Source organism: Phoenix dactylifera, chromosome 8 (genome assembly GCF_009389715.1).
Source record: "Phoenix dactylifera cultivar Barhee BC4 chromosome 8, palm_55x_up_171113_PBpolish2nd_filt_p, whole genome shotgun sequence".
Lineage (NCBI taxonomy): Eukaryota > Viridiplantae > Streptophyta > Magnoliopsida > Arecales > Arecaceae > Phoenix > Phoenix dactylifera.
This window is the reverse complement of record NC_052399.1, coordinates 16,994,215-17,007,945: the sequence shown is the minus strand read 5'-3', so window position 1 is coordinate 17,007,945 and position 13,731 is coordinate 16,994,215. Positions and strand designations below refer to the sequence as shown.

At 39.7% G+C, this 13,731-nt stretch overlaps 1 protein-coding gene across 2 annotated transcripts; it reads left to right on the top strand.

Annotated features, from left to right (window-relative positions):
* Positions 1 to 3,557: 3,557 nt before the first annotated feature.
* On the top strand, positions 3,558 to 10,755 carry LOC103702561 (probable plastidic glucose transporter 2). Of its 2 annotated transcripts, none has more exons than XM_008785044.4 (15): positions 3,558 to 3,861; positions 4,035 to 4,154; positions 4,316 to 4,427; positions 4,527 to 4,594; positions 4,691 to 4,823; positions 5,034 to 5,133; positions 5,244 to 5,356; positions 5,463 to 5,556; positions 5,951 to 6,104; positions 6,231 to 6,374; positions 6,451 to 6,524; positions 6,606 to 6,694; positions 8,885 to 8,999; positions 9,390 to 9,574; positions 10,288 to 10,755. In XM_008785044.4, the coding sequence occupies exons 2-15, from the start codon at positions 4,067 to 4,069 to the stop codon at positions 10,289 to 10,291; spliced, it is 1,473 nt and encodes a 490-aa protein (XP_008783266.1). In that variant the 5' UTR covers positions 3,558 to 3,861; positions 4,035 to 4,066; the 3' UTR covers positions 10,292 to 10,755. The 2 variants fall into 2 exon arrangements, with proteins under 2 accessions (XP_008783266.1, XP_008783267.1); XM_008785045.4 differs by having other exon boundaries at positions 4,028 to 4,154.
* Positions 10,756 to 13,731: the final 2,976 nt, after the last annotated feature.

Here is a 13,731-nt window from a genome sequence, read left to right as displayed (position 1 = left end):
GGTCTCTTTCTCTGCTAGCTCGGTTGAGACTAGGGCTGTTGCTGGGGTGAAAATCCCGCAACAGATGGTGCTTTCGTTGAGAGGCGTGCCCCTTGCCGCAGGCTACCCTCCAGGACTGTGGGGGCCCCCGGGTAAAACCGGCACGGAACCTTCCCGCTGGGGGGGCTATGTTGTGGGGGGGGTGCCGAACTTAGTCCCACATCGGCTAGAGCGGAAAAGTTCCGTGCCTTATAATGAGGAGGGCGAAGCCTTTTCCTCACGAGGGCCCTTTTGCGGGATAAAACCGTGAGGGGGTGAGTGGTTCCGTGCCCGAAAGCCCCCAAAGCGGACAATACCTCGTGAGGGACGCGGTCTCTTTCTCTGCTAGCTCGGTTGGGACTAGGGCTGTTGCCGGGGTGAAAATCCCGCAACACTTAGAAATATGATTCTTTTTTACAATACAGGGTTAATCTTTACTGGACTGCCTTTAGTTTTGGTGGATCAAAGATGCTGAAAATCAGAGTAAATGATGGTCAAGTGTTCTCCATCTTTCTAATCTCATTTCCCTCATTGGTATCCACTTTATTTTATCTTGTCTTTCTCCATTATACATATATATTAGATATATTAGTATTACATGAATTTAGATAATTAAAGGTTGATTCAATTCCTTTTGTTTTGTCTTGTTCATGTTTTGGTGTAATTTTTTACTTTTCTTTTTTTTCGTTTAATTAATCCATAACGCCAAGTTCTCTTACTTGAGGCATGAAAAGAACTTGGGTATTGCCTTGATCAACCCAAATCAAGACCAATAAAGAGAGGAATATCAAAAATATGAAAATAATGTTTAAGTTATGTTCTCTTCACCTCCCCTCTTCCCCAACACAAATGGAACAGACATATGTACTGATTTGTAGGTGCCTTATATTTTTCAAGTATGTTAGAGTCTCAAACTACATTGCATTTCATGGTTTGATAGTGCAATATACGACCATGCATCTTCTCCTGCTATGTGTTGTTGGGCATTGATCCATATTAGTATTTATTCTAAGTAGTTTTGGGAGGATCCGTGCGAGCATGTATTTATTTCCATACCGATTATTCGTTGAGAAGATTTTGTGTACTTATACAAAACTAAGAAACTCAAAAAATACCTTTGGCTAGAATTTTTTAGGTAAAGTTCCGGATTGTTACAAATAGTATCAGAATGAACTCGGCCCATAGCCTATGTGAACTAGGAGACACTGCAACACAAGTTCATAGAAGACGACCACAGGCTGATCGTGGTACTTGTGATTAGATTTGAACTCTTAATCTGACGAGGATGTCAAGAGTTGAAAGGAGAGAGTATTTAAGGATCCATGTGGGCGTGTATTTAGTCTCATATCGGTTATTTGCCGAGAAGATTTTGAGTACTCACGTATAACCAAGGAACCCAAAAAGTATCTTTTTGCTAGCATTTTTTTGGATAAAATTCTGAACAGTTTTATCATGGTAAAACACTATAACAATCTTCACATTACATTGAGTGTGAGAATTGTTTATCGATTCATTCTTGATGCACAGTACATGCCTAGCTTGACCTGCAAGCTATTACTAAAAGATCATCTTCACTCTCGACTTACATTGGAGAGGGTTTGTCTTCCGATCACAATGTTTATGATTTGGGCACAACAATCATGATTGAATAGAACCCACCGACCTACTTCTCTCATGCATTGCCATGGATCCTATGCCCCCAAATCAAAAATGGCTGCGATTGGGAGCCAAACTCTCTCTAACCCAAGTCAAGTTTGGAGAGGTCCCCAATTCAAGAAAATGCATGTCTATCAACTTACACATTAAAAGCACAGTACATCTCTTAGCAATGCCACTGTACCTTTTTTTGGCGCTAATGCACATCAAAAGTAGATATTGTACCATACAAATGTGACATGCCAACTACCCTTTTAAGCCTTGCACCGATCCCAGTTAAGCGTTCATTGTCCTAAACACAAGCCAGGTGATGCCAAGATAATGACATCCATAGGCTAAAGTAGAAGTGTTTTTCTCCAATTCATTTCCATTCTCTGTCATTAATTCATAGAGGGTGTTATAAGAAACCGACAAGTAACCGGTTCACATTCATTCACATCCAAGGCCTCTCTTCGGCACCACCATTGCAAAGAGCTACGTCTCTAAGCCTCTGACCGTGATGTGGACAAGGAATTGCTCTTGGTACCGGTGGCAATATCAAGGGAGATTGGGTGGAGGGGAAACATAGCGATTGCTGTGAAATAGATTGAAGGATTATGGCACTTTGATGTATAATTTATCTACCGAAAGACTCCATTCATAAATCCCAGGCTCCATCTGTGTCATAACTCCAGCGTTACATAATTATACATGCATCCGCAATGAAAACGTTCCTAAGTAATTTGGAAAGCACAAGCTTCACCAACGCTCGTACCCAAAATTGTTTTCAACGTGAAATGAGTAAGTACGTAAGAAAATTCGCATATAGTTAGTCAGCAGTTTAGGCCTGCCACAAACCATAAATTGGATTTTGTTTCTTTAATTTCAAAACTATCTATAATTTTTTTGATTTGTTATGCGCCTAGTTATAATCATGAAGGATCCCATGAAATTATATCTATCGAAGCAGAGATTTGCATGCGTAGATGAGCGTCACCCCTTGATCCAAAATATTTAAGTTATGGTGAGAAGTGATGTTGAGTTTCAGGTTAGGCATGTTTATAGAGAGGCTAATGGAGCTGTAGACTAACTACTCTGAAGATATTTTGTGGGTAAAAAAAAAGTTATCTAGCATACTTCATGGTATACTATTTTTTAATATTTTTGGAGGTATCTATCTGGTGCAGAAAAGAGAAAAAAAAGAGAGAGAAAAGAAGAAAAAGAAAAAAGAGGGCCACCTGCAGAGATTTACACGGTTTCTTAAACAGTTCTCCGAATTAGGTGAAAAAGCATGTCGCCAATTTTTTATTTTTAATATAAAAGTTTGTCCTTTTTTTAAGTCGTCATTCTCACTAAACACGACGGTGCTCCTTAAACGGTGCAACCCCATGTGAATTACACCAACCATGTCGAATCTGACCAATCATCTCCTGCCACGTCCGATGGGTGGGTCGCGAAGGCGGTCTGTTTTCTTTTTACAAAGAAAACCATCGACACTGTTCCTAGTCCTTTTGGAAACGGCTCCGCGGTCGCATCTGGAAAAGCTGAAAGCTTCGCTGGCGGCTAGGCGGCCGTGGACGCCGGTCACACGTTGAGATGTGAGGACACGTGCACCCATCTAAGACCAGCCAATCTACCAACCGCTCAGATTTGTCACCGTCGATTAATTGCTCCATAATAAATCCCACATTGGTTTTTTTTTTTGTCTAACGAATGGGCTTAGACTTAATTGATACAAAATTAACTCCATGAGTTCGCTCCCAAGGAGTAAACAAGGATAATTAATGACATATTTATCATGGGTACATGAAAACCCCCCGCCAGACGGTGATCGAGGAGTACCAATCAGACGGTCCTGATTGAAGGGCGTGTGCTGGACTCATCTTTTTAAATGCCACGCGGCTGGCGGAGAGTCTCCGCTTCCGGGCTCGCTCTCGTCTCCACCTCGACGTCAGGTCCCAGGATCGCTTCTAGATCTCCCGCCGCTCACCGGTCGGGCGCGCGTTATATCGCTCTTCGCGGCTTAAACGCTGCGTGTGAACCCGGTGTGCATGTAAGAGGAGAGAGCCTCAGGCTCCCAGGACTCCTCTCGGACGCTCCGTGCGCTAGCGCCGGCCATCGATCCCGGGCGCACGTTTGCACTGGGCGGTAGAAGTGGAAAGAAGAGTCCAGATTCGAGACTGCGAGATCTCTCATGTTCATCTTGAGGTACCTGAAATCTTCTTTTATTTTAATTTTTCAATTATTTTTTGAAGTTCATTTATGAGAAGAGATCCAAGTAGAGAGATCTCTGATTTTTCTGCTTTTTTTTTTGGATCTTTTTGGGGGTGGGGTCGGGTGGGGTGGGGGTGGTTTGGACTGATTTCTCTGGAAGTGATTAGATCTCTGAAAGGAGTGGTGGCAGCGAATCGGGATGAGGTGGAAGTTTAACTCTTCGGTCCACAAGCGGATGCAATCTAGGGAGCTTGCTGGCGCCATGGATCGAGATGACGAGAGTCCAGGTGGCTCCTTTTCTTGTGTTTCTGGCTGTTTGCAGGCATATTTCGTGTGTATTTGGTTAAGATTAGGTTTCCGTTACATTGGTTTTGGAATGGTATATGGATCGATTGCTTCGATTTGTATATTAGTGATTTTAGATTCTGAAGTGCGTTTCTGGTGCCAGTTCGATTGTCGAATTCTACTGGGCAAGAGATTGGCGGTCCCTCGTGGAAACACTCTTTGCCGCATGTGTGCGTGGCGACCATCTCGTCTTTCTTGTTTGGCTACCACCTCGGGTGTGTTTAGTTTACATTCTTCACTGCAATCTCTTTTATAATGTTTGGAAGTGGGATGACAAGTATAAAGTTGCGAACTTTGTTTGGAATTCATGGCAGTGTTGTTAATGAACCTCTTGAAAGCATTTCTATGGATCTTGGTTTTGCTGGGAATGCTTTGGCAGAAGGTATTGACTGTTGGAATAGAGCTTTTGATTTTAAGTTACTTTGATTTGCTTGTGATTTCTGAGTACAATGCGTATCTGATTTGGTGTTCGATGCAGGGCTCGTGGTGAGCATGTGTTTGGGTGGTGCACTTATTGGGAGTTTATTTAGTGGGTCGATTGCAGATGGGATTGGGCGGTGCAGGGCTTTCCAGTTGGCTGCGTTGCCTATGATCGCTGGAGCTTGTATAAGGTAATGTATCCAGATTGCGAAATTTACTGGGCTTTCATCTTTGTTTAACTCATTTGGTTTTTGCAGCATGTCAAATGTCAGAATTGTTTAGTTCTTAGAGTTTTCCTTTTTAAAAAAATCATTCTTCCTTTCAGATAGCCTTCTTTGTTGGAGGTGATGTATTTTCATTTTTGTTTAAGTGAACCTTATTCTATAAATTTGCATTTGCAGTGCTTCGGCGACCAGTTTGGAGGGTATGCTTCTTGGTAGGTTCTTGGTTGGAACAGGGATGGGTGTAGGTCCGCCTGTAGCTTCTCTCTATGTAACAGAGGTACATCAGAATTCTGCATCAAATATTTTGATTGCTCGACAGTATCCTTTAGTTCATATTATTATGTAGTCCTGACCTTTATTTGTTTCCTCATCTGCTATCCTGTTCAGGTTTCTCCTTCTTCTGTGAGGGGTACCTATGGTAGTTTCTTTCAGATCGCAACATGTCTTGGACTATTAGCAACTCTCTTTATTGGCATCCCAGTGAAAGAAATCGTGGGATGGTAAGAGACGTAATGAGATTTAAACAATTCCTTCAGTAGCTATTCTTTGCGCCTTTTGTCATCAAAATTCTCTGCTTTATGCTGAATATCTGCTTTGTGCTGGTAGGTGGCGAGTGTGCTTTTGGGTATCTGCTGCTCCTGCTGCTTTACTTGCTCTCTGCATGGAATTCTGTGCTGAAAGTCCACACTGGCTCTATAAGGTCTTCTCTTTCACAAATGATAGTTAATTTTATTGAGATTACTGTAGAGTTGGCATATGCACAACATTCACTAGTTATGTGTTAATATATGATGGTCGAATTAATGTACGGTGGATTTTCTTTGAGTTAAGATGAGGTAACTAAAGTAATCTGCTGTAGTTGTTTTGGAAAAAGATGGTGCTGGAAATTTCACATATATATTCATGTTTAAACTTAGCAATTCAAGCTGAAACATTATCGACTCAATTTGCAACATTTATTGGAAGTTCGGGTTTTCAATCAATTATTTTATTTTCTTATGTAGACTTATTTCCCTTATTTTGGAAATAAACTAAACTAGTTTTATTTACTTGTCAAATGAAAATTGTTGTGAGTGGTTATTCATGTATCACAGCGTGGAAGAATTGGTGAAGCAGAAGTTGAATTCGAGAGACTTTTAGGAGGACCTCATGTCAAATCAGCAATGGCAGAATTAGCACGTTCAGACAAAGGGGATGATGCAGAAGGTGTTAAGTATTCAGAATTGTTCTATGGTCGCCATTTTCGAGGCAAGCATCCCAATTAGCATTCCTTTTCTTGCATCATGGTTTTCTTGCATGCTGCCCTGTTGTCATAATTTTAAAAGTTCTACATGGAAGTTTTGTTCATTGCAAGTCCCTTTTCTTTTCCTACAGTTGTTTTTATTGGAACTACGCTGTTTGCTTTACAACAGTTATCAGGCATAAATTCTGTATTCTATTTCTCTTCGACCGTTTTTAAAAGCGCGGGGGTGCCCTCAGACATTGCCAATATATGTGTGGGGTTTGCTAATTTATCAGGTGAGAGGGACTATCTCAAATGTTAGTACCATAATCTGGAATTAATAATAATTGTTTGTCATTTCATTGTTTTCAGGTTCAATTGTTGCAACACTTTTGATGGACAAACTAGGAAGGAAGGTTCTACTGTTAGGGAGCTTTCTAGGCATGGTAAACTGTTTGGCGAAAATTCTACTGTTGGCAAACTCTGTACATTTACACTGATAACATCTAATATCTCTGCTGATGCAGGCTGCAGCAATGGGTCTGCAGGCCGGTGCAGCAAATTTTCATCACCTAGGTTCTGGGACGTTGTATCTCTCTGTTGGTGGAATGTTGTTGTAAGTTCTAGGCACCTATCTTATTTGGATTCTTGTGTGCTACTTAGAAAATCGACATCTCAAATTTGGTGTCAGCATCTTGTTGCTCGATCTGAAGCCTATTTAGTTGGATTATTTGCATGACCAATTTAAGTATTGTAGAACTACACTTTTTTCTCTTCATCGGTAGAACCTTGTACGTTGTATTAGATTCACATTGTCATGAAAAATTATCGTAAGCGTACATCTTGGATATTTGTTGATGATTTAGTCAAATGATCTAAATATTCCATTGTATTGACTATGACTAAAAGCTTCAGCTTTATTGCATTGTGTCCTTTGGATATATCTTGCATTTAGTTGGATTATTTCTCTTTTGCAAGTTGAATTTGCTCCAACCCTTGGTAGGGTTTAGCGATCTTATTTGGCTCCTGTTGCATCTTCTTGCTATTCTTAAAATCCTATTTGTCATCCCACCATACATGGTGTCTAGTCATTTTGCCTCTTCAGGCTGGTCCACTACCTATTAGCGTGCCTCTTCCATCCTTTGTTGGTCAAAGGGTACATTTCTTCTGCTTATCTCTCTGTAAAGCTCCCAAATCCCGATCCCCACCCCAAGTCACTCTATAGCCCCTTACCTTCTGACTTCTATTTTGAGTTTGGGATTTTCTTGTCTTCCATGCTGAGGACTAGTCTTTCCATGATCCATCTGTGGGACATCTTGATTTTGTCATTCCATGTGGCTCTCTAGTTTGACTCTAAGGTTTGATTTCCTTCTTGGCTTGTCGCTTCTTCGTGTTTCTTTGCTGCTATGCCATTTCTTAGAGTTGCTAATTATTCAAGGGCAAACTTCACCCTCGTGGTTGCACTGAGTGTATAGATATATGCATAGCAGCCTTCCTCACTTTTGGCTTGGGATCTTTGTAGCTTTGACCCTAGTTGCTCCATGCATGCTAGCATCTCATGCATCCGATTTCTTTAAGCATGCCTTGAGACCTACCGATCTTCCTTACCATGCCTGACATACACTGGTTCACATAGACTATTTGCAAATTTCCAGCATAGTCCACATGCAACTTGGTGCTATTGTGTGATATAGATCTCCTAGTTTTCTATTTTGCTGGTTGACTTTGGTATCTAGCTTGTATTATTGACAGTCAGCTTCTTCAACTAGTTCATCATCAGCTTGGTGGGTCAGTCAGCCATGATAGTGTGTGATCATCACTTAAAAGATTCACTGAATCATTCACAATACTACCAGAGGCTTTCTTGCTCAGCTTGATCTTCTCTTATGTCTTCTATCTAGCCTTTATCATGGTGAGCCTCTTCTATGGCTATTAATCTGGTTTTTTTGTAGCTTCTAGTAGCATCTTAATTCTAGTACAAGGTTCTCACCACGATTATACTGTTTGAATTTCAACTTATCATCAAGATAAGTATTTCCCATGTTGTGATGTTACATTAATGGTTGGGTACGCGCAAGCATCTTGTCAAGAATGTGCCCTTAGTGCTTGTTTAGCCGCATTAATAATACCTCTAATAATGTTTATTGGAACTTCGGTACACCTATCATAAACTTTATGGTCATTTCTTTAGTGGCAAATTCACATTTGATCTGTGAACCAGCTTGATTAGAAAAGTAGAGGAATTTTATTTTTATTTTATTTTTATTTTTTGTGTACATGTGTGTGTTTTTTCTTTTCTTTTTTTTTTTTTTTGGGGGGGGGGGGGTCATAGATGGTAACATAGTAATCTATTAAATTAGTAATACATCAAATATGATTGGTATGTTGTTGTGATTTCTATTCTTCAGTCCTCCTGTTAATTGTATGTTGCTAGTATCTATGGATTCTGTACATGCACCCGGTTATGCAGTATTGTTACTCAGAGCATGAATCCTTTGTAGATGTCTATATTCTGGCTTAGTGTCATATGGGTGCATTGTTCCTGGCACTTGCTTTGCAAGTTTTAACTCCACAATGGGTTCTCTGGTATTGCCAATAAACCCTTGCATCAATGATGTTGTGTCTGTCAGTGATCCGAAAAGAAAACAGGAGTTGAATTATCATTAATTAGATATATGAAGCAACCCTGGGATTCCGGATTTCAGTTAGATTTTGCATGATTTTACTTGAAGAGTAGTTTCATAGAAATGAACAGAGGGATACTTATAGAAGCTTTGCATCAAGCTAACTACGTATTTTCTTGCAGATTTGTCTTGGCATTTTCGTTAGGAGCTGGCCCTGTTCCTGGTCTTCTTTTGCCTGAAATCTTTCCCAACAGGATTCGGGCAAAGGCTATGGCTTTATGCATGTCTGTGCATTGGGTAAGTACTCATTGTCGTATCTTACCTTTTCAAATGGTGTCACGAAGGGATAAGCAGAGAAACTTGTGCAAAATCTGTATATCTGCTCAATCAAGTCATTGAGAAATGTGGTAAAACATAAACTGCATAGAGTTGTCCCCAGTTAGTTTTATCGACTTTGCCCAGTTTCAGTGTGTTGAAGAATGTACTGCTATTGATAAGAAGTTGATGACGATGTTGTTAATGTAGAAGTTGCTTGTGCTGGGGATTGTTACCATTGTTATTTGTCATGTTTGCTTGTTGAACGCTATAGTCAAATTAAGGGATGTCATCACTCGATTTATTTTCATTCTTGCTGGGTTGATAGTATTGTGAAACTGAAGAATGTCTTCCTGACTTTGAATTTTCCAGGTGGTGAATTTTTTTGTTGGTCTTCTATTCTTGCAATTGTTGGAGCAACTGGGACCACAGGTTTTGTACTCAATATTTGCAACCTTTTGCTTGATAGCAGCAATATTTGTGCGGAGGAATGTTGTGGAAACAAAAGGCAAGTCACTTCAGGAAATCGAAATATCACTCCTACAACCTGAGGAAAGGTACCATCTTGAAGATCTACATATTTTCAGTGTTTTACCTATTTTCACAGTATTGGTGGTGCTGAAGTAATTTAAAATTGAAAAGAAAAGAAAAAAGAGGAACATTGAGAAAACTTGAAAAGAAACAGGGTAAAATGGTTGGACTTGCTTTTCTAATATATCATACCCATGCATGACATATTTAGAATCCAGTATTAAGAAATTCAGATGCATAATTATTTACTTCATTGCGTGGTTTTCGATTGCAACTTACTCTGCAGCTTTTGACTCAACTGGAGAGAGGAGTTACCATTACTTGTTTGCCACGGAAGCAGAAATTTTATTGTAGGCAGAGATCCTCTATGAACATCTTGTAGAAGGAGGCCAGACCTGTCCGTTATATCTAAAAACAATACCTAAAGGGATTGACACTATCCCTTGGATCGAATGTTGTTATGCACAATTTTGATGGTCATACAAGTGAATTTGGGGTCATACTACCAATAAATCATTCTGTTGGGTTAAAACACTGAAATGGAATTTGTCGAATTGCTTGAATGGTCTGATTGGTATTATGTACCAGAAGCAAACCATCTGGTTCTTGAAAATTGTGTAGTTTAAAAAATAATCTTTGCTACATTCTCGAAAGGATTGCATGCGCCTGTGAATTTTATTTCTTCCATATTTTGTATTTTGACAGCCTGATAACCTTTTTTCCCCCTCCTTTTTCCCAGGTGAAGACATGCAAAATGTTAAAATCCCATCCGTCCACTTGCATACTATTGCAGCTGTCATCTGGGAGCTTATTCAATTTGCTGGTGTTATAGAAAGTATGATAAATGCATAAGATACATGTAGCAAGAGTAATTAGTGTGAAGGAAACTAGTAGCTGTTAACATAAAAGAGATGAGTTCCGTTCAGGAAGCTTTATGTCGTTCTGGTGTAGTTCCTCCCAGTTTTTTCTTCTATATTATTGTTGGGTCGAGGTGCCATGATATTTGTATTAATTTCCGTGGAACGGTTCCTTTGTGTTCTGAATTAAGTGCTGCGGTTGGTGGTTGTGTTACTATAGCTTTATCTGTTTTCGGTTGCTCTTCGACTCTTGATCGAACTCTGTTATCAATTCACTTTCTGGTCAGTAGAATAAATAATGGAGCAGGGACAGAAATAGGAAATCTTGAGACTGCTCTGATGCTTTGTGACAAGTTGCCCTTTGTGGGTGAGGCTGTGTCTGTGATCTAGTGGTTTATATCCTTTAAAATCTGCATGCAATGACTTCATCGTAAATAATTTGACTTCATCGATTGATTGAGTTGGCTCAAAATAATTTGGTGGCTACATGGTTAATAACCTCTTATTATATTTGCATGATTTGGGCGGTCAATTCTGATTATGATACTCCAGTTTCAAAAAATTGGTGATAGTGATTAATTAGCGGCGAGTCTAAGCTAATGCTTGCATTTGATCTTTGTAGGAAAGAAAATTGTTGAGTCGAGGATTATGGTGATCAAACAATGCTGCCCATCAAGTAGAAGATGGTTTTCTTTACTTTTAAGAAGAAAAAGAGGGCTGGTTACAGGGTAGGGGATGTACCAGATATTGTATTGTTGTGGGTGACTCACAGAAAGTGTTCCTTCTTTCTTGTGGTGGTTGCCTATCCCAGTGTCTTGGCATTTGGGTGAGGCGCCCTAGACTCTGACCAACCATATAGCGTATCTAACTGAACCCAACGCTTTGTGCATCAATACAGTAAGCAGACTGCTTGCTAGTTTGGCATGTTATAAAAAAAATGGATGCAGCACACAAAGGTTAGGTAAAGCTTGTGGGATTTGGGCCATCAATGAGATGCTGCATTACGTGCCAGTCTCTGATTGCCAGGATTAGGAATCGTTTGGCAATTGCTTTGGACTATTTAGCAATAATCTTATGTACGGAGGTTAAGGCACTAAACTAAAGTCTTTGATAGTTAAAGAGTGCTAGCTTATAAAATTTTTGAAAGTTGTATGAAGCATGGTTTGCTGTACCAGTCTGAATCGGACGATACGAGATGTATTGTACCATACCAATTCGGTACCGGCGCCCAGTATAGATGGCATACCAATACTCGGTATGCCAAAAAGATCCATGCCTTATCGTACCGATATAGAGCTAGTATGGAATTCGGTACCGAGACAGCAAATCTTGACATCAAGTGATGTGGAGTCGAATCCTCACTTGATTCAGAGAGTTTAGTGATATTGGAGAAAGGGCTGGTTCTATTAACCAAGCCCATGCCTTACCGTCTCTTTCTATCTCGCCTTCCATTGTATTCTATTGTCTAAGAGCTTCTAAAACTATCGGCGCAGTTTCTTCTGTGATGTTATTTATCATGTATGGTAGTGATATTACCGGATCCTACATATAAAATGGATTCTCAAAACCATGTCATGGTTGCAGAGAAAGCCTGGCAGGCCGTTGAATACTGAACCACTGAACCCCACTTCAGGAGACCGAGATGGAACCATTTTCACCTTTGGAAAACATACTGTATCCTAGATTCAAGTGGCAATAAATTGGCAATTGTAGATCAACGTATTCAAGTCAGCTTCTCATGGAGGCTTTCGTAACTTCAAACGATTCCAACTTCTCCCGGAATAAGATACATTCAGCTCAAGTTTTTCGATGACTGATACTTCATTGATAAATTTACAGCTTGGTCCATTTTCTCTCTCTTTTTTTTCTTCCAAAAAACCATTACTTAGGCAAATAAAGTACCTCCTAAGGCTTGTACTTACGGGTATTCATCATCAAAGTCTTCAAAAATCGAATATTAATAATTACAAGTTCATGTTCTGAAGAGAGTTTAGTTTTGGTGTTACATCAGCACCTCAATTCACGTACCATTTTGAATGGATATATAATACCTAAAATTCACTCTCAGGCAAAGTTATAATTGCTATTACGGAAGGACAACTTTATGAATGACCATCAGCATCATTATACAAGCAAGTTTTCTTGGAAATGGAGTTGCTGTGGAGCACAAACCTAAAAGCATCTAAAGATGGATTGGATTGAGTCGATTTATATATATAAAGAGTTATTTTGACCACTTTTTTTCCATGAACCCTCTACGAACTGGTGCCAGTGCCACACGCAAGCTACTTTCGGCATAAAAAAAAAAACAAAAGCAATGCCATTGGAGCCACGAGGCATTAAAATAAAAAGTGAATGATGACGCATTGACTTGAATAGACCCTTTATTTCCGTTCTTATCACCTTTTGGGGTTGATTGCACCTGCCTCAACAGCTAACCTGGGCTGTCTTTTGCGCCCAGATTTCTGGGGCACCTGAATTCCAAGTGCTCCTTGTCATCAGATTTGAGTCACAACCTATCACTCGGCATCAACAATTATCTGTCCATCTGATTTCTAGAAACTCAACCTCTAGTATTCCCAAATCATAGTACGCTCATCTTAGCCTTTTGCTTGGGTGTGGTATCATAAGCTGCTTTCTTACACTTATCAAAAATTGTGGAGCCACTCCCTTTTTCTCTACATTATCTCAAGTTTCTGTGTATTCGATGCGAGTCATAACTTGTGTTTGCTTCTTTTGTGCTCTCTCTTTAAATTATTTGGATACTTGATCGGACCCATTGTAGGAATTCCTAATGCATCAACAACAACTCCACCCTTTGCTTGATTTCCATCGTCCACGTGATATGATGATAAATATATAGCAAGGGACCTCCATGTTCATAGTAACTTTAAATATGGTACATGCTTGCGAAACAGTGAAACTAAACTCACTTTATTTAGTGGCTTGCTAATTATTAACTGCATAATATTGGTTGCAGAAATATTGATCGTATGTTCACAGCTAATCTATCTTGTATATTTTTTGAATATATATAAACACGGCGAATTATAATTGATTTCGACTTGTCTAGCTCTACTACTATCAAAGAATCATATTACATCAAATATTCACCACAAAAATTTATACTTAATTTTCACCTGGGATGTCTCCTCATATCACTCTTTCCCCTACGTGCATGGAAGCCTCAATGTCAACCGGCCAGCCGATACGTACGTCATTCCATCAACGGTAACAGCTTATAATTTGCTGAGATTTTACAGCAAGTGTATTACAACACAAACACACACCAGAGAAAAAAAAAAAACAAGAAGAAAACCATGAAC

Bases quoted from the DNA above. Each gene is read 5' to 3' on its own strand.
- LOC103702561 (XM_008785044.4), top strand. From the start codon at position 4,067: ATGAGGTGGAAGTTTAACTCTTCGGTCCACAAGCGGATGCAATCTAGG. The intron at 4,155-4,315 runs GTGGCTCCTTTT...TTCTGGTGCCAG, and splicing joins TCGAGATGACGAGAGTCCAG to TTCGATTGTCGAATTCTACT. The intron at 9,000-9,389 runs GTAAGTACTCAT...TGAATTTTCCAG, and splicing joins TATGCATGTCTGTGCATTGG to GTGGTGAATTTTTTTGTTGG.